Raw genomic sequence first — 17,901 nt, forward strand, 5'->3', positions numbered from 1 at the left:
GCCTCCCAAAGTGCTGGGATTACAGGCTTGAGCCACCGCGCCCGGCCTCTACTGTTTTATTATTATTATTATTATTATTATTATTGATTTTTTTTAAGGACTCTACTTTTAAAGACAGCTACATGGGGTCAATCTCCGAGGTTTTTTGTTTTCTGTTTGTTTGCCTTTTTAATTAAATACATTCCCCAAATGAGCTCAGCTTGGATGGCAGGAAGCTGAACCTTGCAGGCTTCAAGTGACACAGCTTGAGGTTAGCAGAATATTTGGAAAATAGGGAGAAGTCACTAGAAGAAAGGAAATCATGGAAAGGATGAGCTTCATCTCTGCATAAACACCTGGGTGACTGCCAGATAATGCAAGCCTACAGAAGAACCCAAGGCCAGGCTAAAAAAGCAGCAGTGGGAAGTCATGAGAATATCAGCTGATGCATACTATGGGGAGGCAAAATTTGCAGTTTGAGTCCATGCCAACAATCCTCAGAGAACAGACTTGCTATAGTGTATTCTATATAATACTGAGTTTTCAACAAAAAAATTATCAAACATGCAAACAAATAGGAAAATGTGACTCAGAAAAAAAGGTAGTCGGAAGCAACTGACTCCAAGTAGACCCAGGTGTAAGATTAGCAGACAAAAACTTTAAAGCAGCTATTTTAAAATATATTCAAAATATTAAAGGAAACTGTCATATCAATAAGTGAACAGATAGGTAATCTGAACAGAGAATTAGAAACTATATATGTAATATTATAATTATATACCTTAGAGCAATAATATATTTTTCTATAGGTAAGAAGTACAATAACTAAAATAAATTGACTAGGTGGACTCAATGACAGATTAGAGATGGTAAAAAAAAAAATCTGTAAACTGGAAGGTAGATTTAATAGAGATTACATACTTTTAAAAGAGATTTAAAAAATTGAAGAAAATGAACAACCTAAAACTAAACACAGATAATTTGAATCTCAGGGGAACAGAAGTGAGAAAAGGTGGAAATTCTTAAGGAATTTCTGATGGTCTTCATTCTTATATATCTAAGCTGCCATCTGTTATCTTTTCCCCTCTAAAGAACTTTGTTTAGCATTAAGAAAAAAAAAAAGAGAGAGAGACAGGGTTTCACTCTGTCTCAGCTTATATATCAGCTAAATATCAGCTTATAGATTCAAAAAGTTTAACAAACCCTAAGAAGGATAAACACAAAGAGAAAGACAGATCACAGTAAAACTGATGAAAGACAAAAGCAAAGAAAAAATCTTGAAAATAAGCAGAAAATGACATGTTACAAAGAGGAAAATCATAAGAATACTGAATGACTTCTCATTAGAAAGTCTGGAATGATGTATTCAAACTAATGAATAAATAGAAAACAACTGGGCAAGAATTCTGTAACCAGTGAAACTTTCTTCAAAAATAAAATCTAAAAAAAATGTTTCCAGATAAATAAAAACTGAGATAATGCTTCACCAGAGGCTTATACTTTTAAAAGATGTTAAGGCAGCCAGGCAAAATGGTATGCACCTGTAGTCCCAGCTACTCAGGAGGCTGAGGCAGGAGGATCACTTGAGACCAGGTGTTTAGGCTGCAGTGTGCAATGATCATGCTTGAGAATAGTCACTTCACTCCATCCTGGGCAACAGAGTGAAACCCTGTCTCTCTCTCTCTCTTTTTTTTTTTTTTAAATGCTAAACAAAGTTCTTTAGAGGGGGAAAAGATAACAGATGGCAGCTTAGATACATAAGAATGAAGACCATCAGAAATACTCAAATATGTAAGTAAGCACACAAGACATTTTGAATGTTTTCTTCTCTTAATTTCTTGAAGATGTTTATGATTCTTTAAAGCAAAAATTATAATATTGCATTGATAAAGTTTTATGCAGTTTGTAAAAGATTTAATACAAATGTATGAAAGATTACATTAAATGTAAATGGATTAAATGTTCCAAATAAAAGCAGAGATAGACTGGATAGGGAAGTAAAAACCAAGTATATGCTGTTTTTTAAGAGATGTACTTTAAATATAAAGACATATGGAAAAAATAAAAGGGTTAAAAAAAGATTTATCCTGCTAAGAGTAAGCATAAGAAAGCTGTAATGAGTAGATTAAAATTATACAAACATACTTCAAATCAAAGAGAATTACTAGAGACAAAGAGGAACACTTTAATAAAAATGTCAATACAGCAGAAAGATATAATAAATAATTAACAACACCTAATAATAGAGCTTTAAGATATGCAAAACAAAAACTGTGAGAAATAAAGGTGGAACTCTATATTCATTGCTTGAGATTTTAACATTTTTCTCAGTAACTGATAATAAAAGTGGACTAAAAATCAGTAAGGAGAAGAAGATCTGTACGACACTAACTACATTAAAAGCTTCCACAGAGAAGAAAAAAGATCTCCAAAGTATATATTGAAATATTCTATTTACATAAAGTTCAAAAGCAGGTAAAACTAATCTATGAGACTAGAAGTTCAGGTAGTGATTAAGTAGGAGGGTGTGGGTAGTGATTGGAAGGGGTGTTTGGGGATGATAAAATGTTCTATTGCTTTACCAGGGTGATAGTCATATAGGTGTGTTAAGTCACTGAGGTGCTTATTTATGATTTATGTATTTTGCATATATGTTACACTTCAACACAAACTCCATTAAAATTCTTTTTATACTGCACCAAACTATTATTCAAGTTTGAGGGTAAAACAAACATATTTTCAGGTTAGCAGAGACCAAATTTTCTTTCTTTCTTTTTTCTTTTCATCTTCTTCTTCTTGCTTTTTGTTTTGTTTTGTTTTGTTTTTTAATAGAAACAAGGTCTCACTCTGTCACCCAGGCTGGTGTGCACTGGTGTGATTGTAGCTCATGGTAGCCTCAAACTTCTTCCCACCTTAGCCTCCTGAGTAGCTGAGACTAGAGGCAGTGCCACCAACATGTCCAGTTTATTTATGTAGTTTTGTAAAGATGAGGAAGGGGTGTCTCACCATCTTACCCAGGCGAGTCTCAAACTGCTGGGCTTAAGTTATTCTTCCTGCCTCAGTCTCGCAAAGTGCTAGGATTACAGGCATGAGCCACTGCACCTGGCTGAGACCAAATTTTCTGTACATAGATTGTTTCTGAAAGAATTCCAAAAAAAAAAAAAAAAAAGAATCCAAGGGGATTGATGTGTTTAAAAAAAAGAGAGAGAGAGACAGACTGATAAAATCAAAGATCTAGAATTCCAAATAATTTCAACATAGGACATGTGAAAATAAAAATGTGCTGAGACTCTTGCCTTTTTGGCAGATTGGATACAAACATTGGTTAACTGTAGTCTTCCATAAAAAACTATATTTAAATAAGTATATTAAAAATTTAGAGGTTGACTGCAGTGGTTCTTGCTATAATCTGAGAGGCCTGTGCTCTGGGAGGCCAAGGTAGGAGGAGTGCTTGAGGATGGCAGTTGGAAATCAACTTGGGCAACATAGCCTGTTGATTTTCCCTGTTTTTTTTTTCCCTGTTTCTGGAAAAAAAAAAAAAAATTTTTTTTTTTTTTTTTAATTAGCTGGGCATGGTGGTGCACGCCCACAGTCCCAGCTACTCCAGACCAGAGGTTAAGGCAGGAGGATTGCTTAACCCCAGGAGTTCTAGGTTGCATTTAGCTATGATTGCATCACTGTGCTCTAGCCTGGGTGACAGCGCAAGACCTTATCTCCTAAAAACAAAACAAAACAAAACAAACAAACAAGAAAATTCAAGGGTAACTACTAAATGAATACAAATAAAGTAGATAGTTTCCAAGTTGTACGCAGCAAAGGTTAAAACAGAACCAAATAAAACATGATGACTACAAGAAAAGACAGAAAAAGTAAACACATTAAATAGAAAAATCTATAAACTTATCAGATAGTAATAAGTATGAATGAATTAAATTCTATTAAAAGACTAAGACTTACCTAAAACTAAACACGGATAGGTTGAAAATAAAGAGTTGGAAAAAAGACAATACACTCTCTTTTGCTACAATGCACGTTTCTATAATGAATATTAGCTTACATGCAATTGGTAAAAAGGCAAATGATAGTAAAACCGCAATTATTTTTGCACCAACTTAATAGACTATTACAGAAGTTTCATTGGTTCATGCATTATTTATCTCAGTATAATAATGCTTTGGTATATAAAGTAATAGCAACTGAAAACAAAGAACATTAACACAACTAAATTAGCAAGTAAAGGAAGAAAGCAGTACCATACATTTAGTGTATGTTCTTCCTCTTAGTTTAGTTCATCTCCACAACTCAGCAGCCTCAAGTCTTTTTAAATCTCCTTTTAGAAAGTTACCTTACTTATTGAAAAGTGAAGTCCTATATTTACTGCAGTATTTCTTTACTTATTAGGAAGTTAATAAACCCTTTCTAACTGTGCTAATATTTTATTAAAATTGTGACTGGTTTGTTGGTGCTCTGATTACAAAATTGCATCAGTGTGAAGAGGTCTGGCCTAACCACAGTGATTCTCAGCTAGGGGTAATTTTACCACCAGGGGAAGTTTGGCAAGGTCTGGGGATGTTTTTTGGTTGTCATAATTGCAGAGAAGGAGCTGCTACTCGCATCTGATGTGTAGAGGCCAGGGATACTGCCAAACGTCCTTTAACGCATAGAACAGCATCCACAATACCAAGTTATCTAACTCAAAATGTCAGTAGTGCTGAGGTTGAGAAATCGTGGCCTAATTCAATTTTTCCCAGAAGTCCTTTTGTTGTTGTTGTTGTTGTTTTAGTATACGAAGTTTAGGTTTTCCAGTGAATTCATTTATTACAGTATAGCAAAAATAGCTAATTAGTAAATGTTATTTTAAAAGAATTAAGATGTGGTAATCTTAATATCAGACTAAGTAAAATTGATGGCAAGGGAAATATTTTGAGAGGCCAGGCGTGGTGGCTCACACCTGTAGTCTCAGCACTTTGGGAGGCCGAGGTGGGTGGATTACCTGAGGTCAGGAGCTCATGACCAGCCTGGCCAACATAGTGAAACCCCATCTCTACTAAAAATATAAAAATTAGCTGGGCATGGTGGCACACGCCTGTAATCCCAGCTACCCAGGAGACTGAGGCAAGAGAATCGCTTGAACCCTGGAGGCGGAGGTTACAGTGAGCCGAGATGACGCCACTTCACTCCAGCATGGTAACAGAGCAAGACTCAGTGAAAGAAAGAAAGAGAGAAAGAGAGAAGGAAGGAAGGAAGGAAGGAAGGAAGGAAGGAAGGAAGGAAGGAAGAAAGGAAGGAGAGAGAAAAGTAAACGCAAAAGAAAGAGGTGCAAAACCCAAACAGATCAATACCTATATAAGCAATTGAAAAGATAGTTTAAAATTTATCCTTAAAAAAAGCACCAGGGCCAAACAATTTTACAGATTAATTCTACTAAACTGCTTATGAAAAAAAAAAAAAAAAAAAAAAGAGGGGAAAAGGTGAGACCAAAAGAAAACAACCAACTTGCAAATAAAGATTCACCTAATGGGAAAGCACGAGCCATTTTCACTGTTGGAAATACGTGGAAAGACCTAATCACAGGGATTCAGGGAACCAAAACCACAGCTCAAGATCTCAAAAACTGAGGTCTGAGGCTGGGCGCGTTGGCTCACGCCTGTAATCCCAGCACCCTGGGAGGCCGAAGCGGGTGGATCACTTGAAGTCAGGAGTTCAAGACCAGCCTGGCCAACAAGGTGAAACCCCATCTCTACCAAAAATATAAAAAAATAGCTGGGTGTGGTGGCGCATGCCTGTAATCCTAGCTACTTAGGAGGCTGAGACAGGAGACTCACTTGAATCCTGGAGGCGGAGGTTGCAGTGAGTCGAGATTCCGCCATTGCACTCCAGCCTGGGTGACAGAGCAAGGCTTCGTCTCAAAACAAAACAAAACAAAACAAAACTGAGGTCTGAATATAAGTCTTGCTGAAAGTTGAATATTATAAATTCAAGCTAAGTACTGAGGATGTTTAGATCAAAAACTGACCAACTTCATGAAATGAATCTCGCCAAAGACAAAATGTGTTACAAAATCAAGTACTGGAACATATGACTGAAGCTCCTTTTGATACCAAAACTGCCAATAGTTATTTGTTTTACTTGTGCTGGGTGAGATTTACCAAGAAATACGGTAACTAGATCCAGAAGCCCTCCTAATGAACACCACCATGAAGCCTGCCAAATCTAGAAGACCTCAAGAGGTACAAACAAATGACAGGAAAGAAGTTTTAAAACAGGTACCACAGATACTTCTTGTCTTAAGATGGGGCTACATGCCTGATACACCCAATGTAATTGAAAATATCCTAAGTTGAAAATGCATTTAATACACCCAACTACTGAACATCCTAGCTTAGCCCAGCCCACCTTAAACATACCCAGAACACTTCCATTAGCCTATAGCTGGGCAAACTCATCTAACACAAAGCCTATTTTATAATAAAGTGTTGAATATCTCATGTAATTTATTGAATACTGTACTGAAAGGGAAAAACAAAATAGTTGTATGGGTACTTGAAATATCGTTTCTACTGAATACAGTTTACTTTTATACCATCATAAAATAAAAAAATCATAAGTCAGGGACTGCCTGTACTAAGCTTTTTCTGGATGGCATTAGGAAAACAGAAAGGTTTTGCCAGGTACTTACCCTTTCCAGGAGGGGTTGGATTAGAAAAGTCAGTATTCTAAAGAAACCCAAATTTGAATTGGAAAGCTAATATAATTGCATGGCGAAGACAATGGAAAGTCTATGAAAATAATTCATCACATTAGAAAAATTTAAGGAGAAAAAATTGTAACTGTGTTAATTGATATTGAAAATGCATTCATAAAATTAAATGCCCTTGCATACCGCACCAAATCTCCACATTCTTCTTTTTCTCTTCTACTCACAATGGAAAGACAATATCCTCCACAGCTTCAAAGTGACAAGTCGCTATGAGCGTCTCTTTGAAATCCGTGAAGCTGACACGATAAATGTGCGATTCTTCTGTTCCTACGAAAAACTGGTGTCCTTCTCCTCGCAGTGTGATCGAAGTGATGCGGCCTTGCAACTGCATCTTCCTTTAGGGAGAAGCACAAAGGTAAAGGAGACCCACTCAACCAGTAAGTGGTTATGAGTCATCTGAAGCATGGCAGAGGATACAAATCAGGCATGTAATTTCAGACCTGCCCTCACAGAAGTGACACAGTTGAAAAGGCAGGAGTTACTCACAAGTTGGTGGACACATGAACAGCAAAGCCAGAGGTCAGCATAGGTTAAAGTAGTCAGGGAAGATTCTTCAGTGAGACAACATTTTGACATGGGTTGTGCAACACAGGCAGGATTTGGGTAGAGGGAATATTCCAGGCAGGTCTATGGGTACAACTGACCACAGCAACTAACCCCTTTATTAATACCACTTCTGAAAAATAATCCTAAAATCAGGGGGAAGATGCTTTACATCAAAGGATGCTATGATAACCCTATCTGAAAGTGTAAAAGGTTGGAGACAACCTAGATAGCCAGTCGTAATGGAATAGTTAAATGATCTTTGGAACATCAGCTTCATAGAATATTTGCCTAAAAACAAGTTTAAAAGATTATGTAGTATGTGTATATGTTACCATAATAAAAAGATTACATCTGAATACTGAAAATGTTTATGATGTTTGCATTAAGTAAAAAAAAATAGAATACGAAATTTTATTTATAAGTAAAATCATTTCAGAGCTTGTACAGGGTTCATGCCTGTAATCCCAGCACTTTGGGAGGCCTAGGCAAGGATGACCACTTGAGGCCAGGAGTTTGAGACTAGCCTGGGCAACATGGCAAGACCCTGTCTCTAAAAATAAAAAATAAAATAAAGTAAATTAGCCAGGTGTGGCGGTGCGCACCTATAGTCCCAGCTACTTGGGAGTCTGAGGTAGAAGGGTCACTTGCGCCCAGGAGTTGGAGGCTGCAGTGAGCCACAATCTCATCCCTGTCCTCCATCCTGGGTGACAGAGTGAGACTCTGTCAAAAGAAAGGAAGAGAGAGAGAGAGAGAGAGAGAGAGAGAGAGAAGTAGCGGTTGTCTTTGCCAGAACCTTTAGGAGTTGGTTTCTCCTCTTCTACATTTCAGATTTCTCCCTCTTCCCTTTATAATGAGTATGAATTAAGAAAAAAAAAAAAAAAAAAGCATATCAATGAATGAGGCCCTAGGAATACAACCTCTCTCTGTAAGTAATGTAGTTTTGACAATGAAGAATTTAACGCGGGTTCTTGTGCAGGAAGCCAGCATGGGAAATGCACTGTTTTAGAGGTTTATTAGGTGGGACACAGAACAGTTAATGGAGAAGGGAAGACAAGTTAAATCCCAATTCCTGCACTAACTAGAGGTCTGTGACTCTGGGCAAGTTGTCAGAAACCTCTGACCTCAGTTTACTCAACCACAGAATAATTCCTCCTTTACAGGGGTTGCAGCAAAGGTAAGGTATGCTAGCCTACAGATGACAACCTCAAGAAATACTGGCTACTGGCATCTGGGAACTTCAGAAGACAAAGTGAAGCCTAGGGATAAAAGGGGAAGAACAGGCTGGGCGCGGTGGCTCATGCCTATAATCCTAGCACTTTGGGAGGCTGAGACAGGCAGATCACCTGAGGTCATGAGTTTGAGACCTGCCTAGCCAACATGATGAAACCCCGTCTCTACTAAAAATATAAAAAAATTAGCTGGGTATGGTGGCAGGCGCCTGTAATCTCAGCTACTCGGGAGGCTGAGGCAGGAGAATCGCTTGAATCCTGTAGGCAGAGGTTGCAGTGAGCCGAGATCGCGCCACTGCACTCCAGCCTGGGTGACAGAGTGAGACTCCGTCTCAAAAAAAAAGGAAAGAGAAAGGACAGATCTTGGCACTGGAGCAGCCCGTTTTGGTCATACCTCTTCCTAGTCTCCATGACTTCTTATGTGAGCTGCCTTTTCAATCTACAAAAAGCCCAGGAGGTGGAAATCGCATCTGATTTAAGTCCGCACTGTCACACAGGGTTATTTTGGAAACAGTGATGGCACAAACCTTGTAATAATTAGTTGGAGTTTATCTTCATCATAATGGGATCATATGCACATTGAAAATGAGGGGTTAAAAAAACTAGAGGGTTAATTTTCTATATCTACTTCATACATCCAGAGACAACCCAACATAGGTTTTTTTTACTTGATTTTATTTCTTGCATCTTGTATTACTGATATACTTGAATGTTATTTCTTTCCTCTCCTGGTTTTTGCTTTCTTAAGGTTAAGTTTCTCATCCGATTCCTCTTCCCCACCTCACCTGTATTAGGATTCAGGTTCGGTTGTAAATTAAGAGAGGATCTCTCTCTCTCTCTCTCTCTCTCTCTCTCTCTCTCTCTTTCTTTCTCTGCCTCTCTCTCTCTGTCTGTCTCTCTCTATCCAGAAATCAGATTCCAGGTTTTATAAGTGTCTATTCCATGAGGTTGTCCAGGCACCAGGCTCCTGATGAAATGCTGCTCCCAGCATTCTCTGGGGCTGTGGCTTTCAAACTTGAACATGTATAATAACCTGGAAGGCTTCCAATATTGTTCTAAAGTCTCCTCCCTCCCTCATTCCCCTTCATACAGGCGTGAAACTGGTCCAAAACATTCTCAATAAGCCCTACCTTGACCACTGAATTTAAAATGGCAAAGTATACACTGCTTTTTTATTTAAACAAAAAAATTGAGACAAGGTCTCGCTCTGTCACCCAGGCTGAGTGCAGTGCTGCAATCATGGCTCACTCCAGCCTCAACCTTGAGGTTGATTGATCAACCTCAATCAATCCTCCTGCTTCAGCCTCCTGAGTAGCTGGGACTACAGGTGTGTGCCACCACATCTGGCTAAATTTTGTATTTTTTGTAGAAATGAGGTTTCACTGTGTTTCCAGGCTGGTCTGGAACTCCTGGGCTCAAGCAATCCACTTGCCTCGACCTCCCAAAGTGCTGGAATTACAGGTGTGAACCACTGCACCTGGCCTCCCTGCTTCTATTCAAACTGTAATCCCCTTACTCTACATCCTAATTCATTTTTCTCCATTGTATTTGTCACCCTCTAATACTATATACCTTCCGTGTTTATTTTGTTCCTTATTTATTGCCTTTTCCTTCCTGCTAGAATGTAAGCTCCACGAGGGCAGGGATTTTTTTTTTTTTTTCGTCTTTTTTGTTTTATTCACTGAGATATCCTAAGCGCCTAGAATGGTGCGTGGTACACCATGAATGTTCAACACAGATTTCTTTGAATGAAGACAGCTGATGCTCATTTCTACAATGTGTATGCAACTACCCCTGGCCTCCCGGGAGGTAGCAGAGGCCATACAGAGCATGTGTGGGGTATCTGGTTTTAAGCCCATCCCTCTATGAATTGTCCTCCCTGATCTCTCCATCCCAAGAAGGTCATCCTCTTCTCTGATCTCTACAACATTCATAATACATTTCACTTTATCTGGACCATGTGCTAATATACTATCTTGTCTGGTAGTGACTTCTTTCATGTGTATATACCTTATCCCCAAACAAGTCTGTACGTTCTGGGAGGACAAAGACCATAGCTTACGTTTCTTTATTTTATTAATAGCATCTAATACATTGGTTTGGTTGGAGGAGGTGCTGAATAAGTACTTGTTAATGGCAATACATAAGGTTTTGTTTCATTTTATTTTGATTAAATGAGCCAAGAAATGTACATAACACAGTATCTGGCATATATAAATGGCTGGTGAATGTAGGCTATTTCTATTATAAATTGTATTCAAATGCACGACTAACACAAAGCTTTGCACATAATAGGTACCCACTGCATAATAAATTTCATTGAATTAACCAGTTTTGAACATTTAACATTGGGGGTTATTTGTTGGATAAGTTTATAACATCCCATTCCTTTCATCACGGCTCAATGTATTAGCTAAATACAAACTTATGTATTTATTAAATGGGCAGTGTCCCTCTGGATAATAGTGGACTACTTTGGTTTGATTCAACATAAGCTTTTGTCTTTTCATTGGCAAAGAAGCCACCATCTATTGTGATTCCAACTACTCATTCTAACAGCAAGATGAAATTTTTTAACCAAATATCACTTTGCCAATAGCATCGAGTTGCTGGCTTTAAGCAAACCTCCCTTTAGTGGGTCTCTACCCAGCCCCACTCTGTGAGGCCCAGAACTTACTTGATGGGTTTGTAGCTAGGGCTTTTACAGAAGACCAGCAGTCCGGCTCCAGAGCCCACCAACAAACCCCCCATCTTCAGGCACCTGATAGCTGACACTCCCTGGGGGGAGAAACAGTGTTAAGAAAAAGGCACCAAAATCTCACAAATTACCACTAAAGAATTTACTCATGTAACCAATAACCACCTGTTCCCCAAAAACCTATGGCAATTAAAAAAATTCAAATGTTAATAAAAAAAAAAAAAAAGAAAACGGCTAAATGAAAGATGAATTTAAAAGATGGCCAAAGTCATGCCAGTGCCGCACACATTGCCTGGAGGACGTTCTTGAAGGTTCTGCTCACGATGCACCCCCAGGCTGACCAAGGGAATTCAATGCCAACACTGAGCTCACTTGCCAGGAAGTAACCCTCCTGGGCCTGCAGGATGCAAACAGGCTTCATCATCCTTCCTCCCTAAAACCTCCGGTGCATTTTGAATATTTTAAAAATGAACACTTTTACATCCACTCAAATATGGCCAAGAGAAGGTATAAGCATAACCTCAGCAATGCTAGTCTCTCAGCTGCCACTGTTTTCACCAGAACTTAATTCTTACAAATGCAAAGGGACCATATTTAACATCCCAAGAAAGCACAAAAGACTCCTTATTGTTTGGTGACTGTATTATCTGAACTACAACATGGACTACGTAAAAGGGGGAAACATATTTAAAATTTAAAGTGCTTTTCAAAGGTTGGGGTGCCCCCCACTACTCACTCCAAAGAAAAAGTTTGATGATGTATGATGGTTGTTTTATAGCATCCACTGTGAAGTTCTAATTTTAAAATGTGCATGAGCAACATTTTATTTATTTGTTATCATTATTGTTTTATTGAGACAGAGTCTCCCTCTGTCACTCAGACTGGAGTGCAGTGGCATGATCTCAACTCACTGCAACCTCTGCCTCCTGGGTTTAAGCGATTCTCGTGACTCAGCCACCAGAGTAGCTGGGATTACAGGCAGGCGCCATCATGCCTGGTTAATTTTTGTATTTTCTTTTTTCTTTTGTTTTTTTTTTTTTGAATCGGAGTCTCGCTCTGTCGCCCAGGCCTGTCTTGGCTCACTGCAAGCTCTGCCTCCCGGGTTCATGCCATTCTCCTGCCTCAGCCTCCCAAGTAGCTGGGACTACAGGCGCCCGCCACCACACCCAGCTAATTTTTTGTATCTTTTTAGTAGAGATGGGGTTTCACCGTGTTAGCCAGGATGGTCTCGATCTCCTGACCTCGTGATCCACCTGCCTTGGCCTCCCAAAGTGCTGGGATTACAGGTGTGAGCCACTGTGCCCAGCCAATTTTTGTATTTTCAGTAGAGATGGGGTTTCGCCATGTTGGCCAGGCTGGTCTCGAACTCCTCACTTGAAGGGATCCTCCTGCCTCAGCTTCCCAAAGTGATGGGATTACAGGCATGAGCCACCACACTCGGCCACAACATTCGATTTTAAAACGTTCAATATAGCTAGTGACTGTATAGGTTTGTGTCTTAATGAATTTTGAATATTATAAAACAAATATCATGCTCTTTCAAATTACTTTAAACTGAATTTAGCCTGTTGTGGCTCAAAAGACATTTTGTGACTGAGAAGAGAAACCAAGGCTCGAGAACGTGAAGGCGAGGACCAGAATTATATGCTCCCCAGCTTCCACTCCTCACCCCTAACTTCCAAAGTGCCTCAGCAGGACGACAGGATGAAGGCTCAGCCTATGAGGGAACAACCTGGAGTGAATCTTTGTAGCATTTATTTGGGGACTTGGGGATGCAAGGGGTAAAGAGTTCAACAGAGCCTCGAAGCTACATATGTGTGATTTCTAAATAAACTTTTTAAAACTACAGCTGATGTCATTCAAGTGCACGGGTTCTGGAGCCAGTCGGCCTGGGTTGAAATCTCAGCTCTACTACTTGCAAGCCAGGAGATCTCCAATGGTATGAACCTCAGTCTTCCTATCTGTAAAGCAGGGATGAAAATGGTACCTATCTCATTAGGCGTTTATGAGGATCGAATGAGATCATGTAAGGAAGGGGTTTTGCACCATGTCTGACACAGCAGCATTTATTGACACATCATTTTTTTTTGTTTGCACGTTCGTGTGTGTGTGTGTGTGTGTGTGTGTGTGTGTGTGTACTTTGGAGACGGGGTCTCTACCACCCAGGCTGGAGTGTAGTGACACAACCACAGCTCACTGTAACCACGAACTCCCGGGATGAAGCAATTCTCCTGCCTTAGCCTCCCCAGTAGCCAGAACTATAGATGTATGCTACCATGACGGCTAATTTTTAAAAACTTTTCGTAGACATAGGGTCTTTCTATGCTGCCCAGGCTGGCCTCAAACTCCAGCCTCAAGTGATCCTCCTGCCTTGGCCTCCCAGAGCACTAAGATTACAGGCATGAGCCACCTTGCCTGGCCTATTTTTGTTTTTACTAGGCTATTTTTTTTAGAGCAGTTTTAGGTGCACAGCAAAATTAAACAGAAGATACAAGTATTCGAGGTTTCCCCAATACTTCGTTACCCCACAGTTAAACAGCCTCTCCCATTATCAATATCTTCCAGCAGAGTAGATACATGACAGCTAATAAACCTACGTGGACACATCATTATCACCCACAACCCATTGTGTACATTAGGGTTCCCTCTTGCCACTGCATACTCTCTGGGTTGGGACAAATTAATAGCCACATATATTTACCATTATAGTGTCATACAGAATAGTTTCACCATCCAAAACATCCTCTGTGTTTTACCTATTCACCCTCCCTCCCCACTAACCCATGGCAAGCACTGATCTTTTTTTTTTTTTTTTTTAAGATGGAGTCTCACTCTGTCACCAGGCTGAAGTACAGTGGTGCGATCTCAGCTCAATGCAACCTCCACTTCCCGAGTTCAAGCAATTCTCCTGCCTCAGCCTCCTGAGTAGCTGGGATCATAGGCACACGCCACCACGCCTGGCTAATTTTTGTATTTTTGGTAGAGATGGAGTTTTACCATGTTGGCCAGGATGGTCTCGATCTCTTGACCTCGTGATCCACCCACCTCGGCCTCCCAAAGTGTTGGGATTACAGGCGTCAGCCACCGTGCCTATCCTGATCTTTTCATTGTCTCCTTAATTTTGCCTTTTCCAGAATGTCATATAGTTAGAATCAAATGGTGTGTAGTCTTTTCAGACCGGCATCTTTCACTCAGTAATGTGCATCTCAGTTTCCTTCTTTTCCTATAAAGTCTTTTCCTGACTTTATAGCTCATTTCTTTTTAGTACTGATTAATATTCCAATGTTTGGATGTATCACCGTTTATGCATCCCTTTACTTACTGAAGGACATCTTGGTTGCTTCCAAGTTTTGGCAACCATGGATAAAGCTTCTATAAACGTCTGTGTGCAGGTTCTTGTGTGAACGTAAGTTTTTAACTCCTTTGGGTAAATAGCAAGGAGTGTAATTGCTGGATTACATGGTAAGAGTATGTTTAATTCTGCAAGAAACCACCGAACTATCTTCCACAGTGGCCATACTATTTTGCATTCCCATCAGCAATGAACAATAGTACTTATTGCTTTCCGTCTCTGTCAATATTAGGTGTTGTGAGTGTTCTGGATTTTGGCCATTTGAAAAGGTATGTAGTGGTGTCTCACTGCTGTTTTAATGACATTTCCCGGCTGATATAAGATGTAGAGTATCTTTCCATATGCCTACTTACCATCTGTATATCTTCTTTTCTTTTTGAGACAGAGTCTTGCTCTGTCCCACAGGCTGGAGTGCAGTGGCGCAATCTCAGCTCACTGCAACCTCCACCTCCTGGGTTCAAGTGATTCTCCTGCCTCAGCCTCCCTAGTAGCTGGGATTGCAGGCTCGCACCACCACACTCAGCTAATTTTTGTGTTTTCAGTAGAGACGGGTTTCACCACGTTGACCCCGCTGGTCTTAAACTCCTGACCTCAAGTGATCCGCCCACCTCTGCCTCCCAAAGTGCTGAGATTACAGGAGTGAGCTGCCACCGTGCCCGGCCACCATCTGTATATCTTCTTTAGGTAAGGTGGCAGTTGAGGTCTTTGGCTCATTTCTTATTGTTGAGTTTTAAAAGTTCTCTGTATAGGCCGGGCGTGGTGGCTCACGCCTGTGATCCCAGCACTTTGGGAGGCTGAGGCGGGTGGATCACGAGGTCTGGAGATCGAGACCATCCTGGCTAACACGGTGAAACCCTGTCTCTACGAAAAAAAAAAAAAAAAAAAAATTAGCCACACACGGTGGCAGGCACCTGTAGTCCCAGCTACTCGGGAGGCCGAGGAAGGAGAATGGCATGAACCCGGGAGGTGGAGCTTGCAGTGAGCCGAGATCACCCCACTGCACTCCAGCCTGGGCGACAGAGTGAGACTGCATCTCAAAAAAAAGAAAAAAAAAAAAAAGGTTATCTGTATATTTTGGGTAACAGTCCTTATTCAGGTATGTCTTTTGCCAATACTTTCTCTCACTCCGTATCTTTCTTTTTCATTCTCTTGACAGTGTCTTTCATCCAGAAGAATTTTTGATTTTAAGAAAGTCCAGCTTTTCAATTCTTTCTTTCATGGGCCATGTCTTTGTTATTATAGCTAAAAGTTATCATCAAACCTTAGGTCTTCTGGATTTTATCTTTCAGGAGTTTTAGTGTTTTGTGTTTTAGGTCTATAATCCATGTTGAGTTAATTTTTGTGAGAGGTATAAGGTCTGTATCCAGGCTTTTTTAAATTTTTTTTTGTTTTCCAGTTGTTGAGCAGTATTTATTAAAAAGACTATCTTTTTTCCATTGTATTTGCTTTGCTCATTCACCAAAGATCAGTTGACTATATTTATGTGAATTCCTTTTTGGGCTCTCTATTCTGTCCCATTGATCCATTTATTTATTCTTTCACCAACACTACACTGTCTTAATTACTGTAGTTTTCTGGCAAGTCTTGAAATCTGGTAGTGTCACTCCTCCAACTGTTCTTCTTCAATACTGTGCTTTCTTTTTTAAAAAATTATACTTTAAGTTCTGGGATACATGTGCAGAACATGCAGGTTTGTGACATAGGTATACACGTGCCATGGTGGATTGCTGCACCCATCAACCCGTCATCTACATGAGGTATCAATAGTGTGCTTTCTGCTCTGAGGCTTTTGCCCCTCTGTGTAAACTGTAGAATCAGTTTGTCTATAGCCACAAAATAACTTGCTGGGATGTTTATTGGGATTACATTAAATCCATAGTTCAAATTAAGAACTCATATCTCGACAATATTGAGTCTTCCTATCCATGAACATGAAATATCTACTTAGGGCCAGGTGCAGTGGCTCACACCTGTAATCCCAGCATTTTGAGAGGCCGAGGCAGGCAGATCACAAGCTCAGGAGATCGAGACCATCCTGGCTAACACAGTGAAACTCCATCTCTACTAAAAACACAAAACATTAGCCGGGCGTGGTGGCGGGTGCCTGTAGTCCCAGCTACTCGGGAGGCTGAGGCAGGAGAATGGCGTGAACCCAGGAGGCAGAGCTTGCAGTGAGCCGAGATGGCGCCACTGCACTCCAGCCTGGGCGACAGAGCGAGACTCTGTTCCAAAAAAAAAAAAAAAAAAAAAAAAAAAAAAAAAAAAAAGAAAGAAAGAAAAAGAAAAGAAGAAATACATATTTAGTTCTTACTTGATTTATTTTGTCACAGTTTTATAGTTTTCCTCACACAGATCTTATACAGCATGTACTTTTATTATCATTGTCATCATCATCATCTTCGTTTTAGTACTGTATGCCTAATAGGTCAATTTTAGTTTAAGGTTTTTTTTTTGTTTTTGTTTTCTTTTTTTTTTGTTTGACACAGGATCTCACTCTGTTGCCCAGGCTGGAGTGCAGTGACATGATCTTGGTTACTGCAGCCTCCACCTCCCAGACTCAAGTGATTCGCCTGCCTCAGCCTTCCAAGTAGCTGGGATTACAGGCACACGCCACCATACCTGGCTAATTTTTGTATTTTTAGTAGAGATGGGGTTTCACCATGTTGGCTAGACTGCTCTTAACTCCTGGTTTCAAGTGATCTGCCTGACTTGGCCTCTCAAAGTGCTGGGATTACAGGTGTGAACCACCATGCCTGGCCTCTCACTCAACAAATATTTATTGCAGTGACTCTGTGCTGGGGACTAAGTGCTTAGGATACATGAGTCACAAAACAAAGTTCTCTCNATAACAGGTCAGTTTTAAACCTTTCCAATTATTTGCCTTTCTAACCATAAAGAAATTTTTATTTATTTATTTGAGACAGGGTCTCACTCTGTCACACAGGTTAGAGTGCAGTGGCTTAATCTCAGCTCACCACATCCTCTGCCCCAGCCTCCTGAGTAGCTGGGACTACAGGCATGCTCCACCATGCCCAGCTAATTTTCACATTTTTTGTAGAGAGGGGGTTTCACCATGTCACCCAGGCTGGACTTGAACTCCTGGACTCAAGCACTCTGCCCACCTCGACCTCCCAGAGTACTGGGATTACAGGTGTGAGCCACCGGCCTGGCCTGAACAAATATTTAAGCAGAGTTTCAAAGTGTGTAAGATCACTTGATATTGAAACCAAACATCTTCAATGACACCTCTTATCCCTTCATCCCGCAGGAATTATTTTCTTTTCACCCATGGAAAAGGTGTCTTGGAACCATTGCCTTGTGGAGTTGACCATCAGAC

At 40.1% G+C, this 17,901-nt stretch overlaps 1 protein-coding gene across 1 annotated transcript in view; it reads right to left on the reverse strand.

Moving 5' to 3' along the window:
- CFAP52 (cilia and flagella associated protein 52) overlaps positions 1 to 17,901 on the reverse strand; it is a 66,813-nt gene that overhangs the window by 20,222 nt on the left and 28,690 nt on the right. The window contains exons 7-8 of the mRNA XM_017849236.1: positions 11,192 to 11,292; positions 6,904 to 7,074 (exon numbers count right to left, since the gene is read on the reverse strand). Of these exons, the coding sequence (XP_017704725.1) occupies positions 6,904 to 7,074; positions 11,192 to 11,292 (272 nt within the window). The remainder of the gene's footprint in view (positions 1 to 6,903; positions 7,075 to 11,191; positions 11,293 to 17,901) is intronic.

Source organism: Rhinopithecus bieti, unplaced genomic scaffold (genome assembly GCF_001698545.2).
Source record: "Rhinopithecus bieti isolate Rb0 unplaced genomic scaffold, ASM169854v2 scaffold_31527, whole genome shotgun sequence".
NCBI lineage: Eukaryota > Metazoa > Chordata > Mammalia > Primates > Cercopithecidae > Rhinopithecus > Rhinopithecus bieti.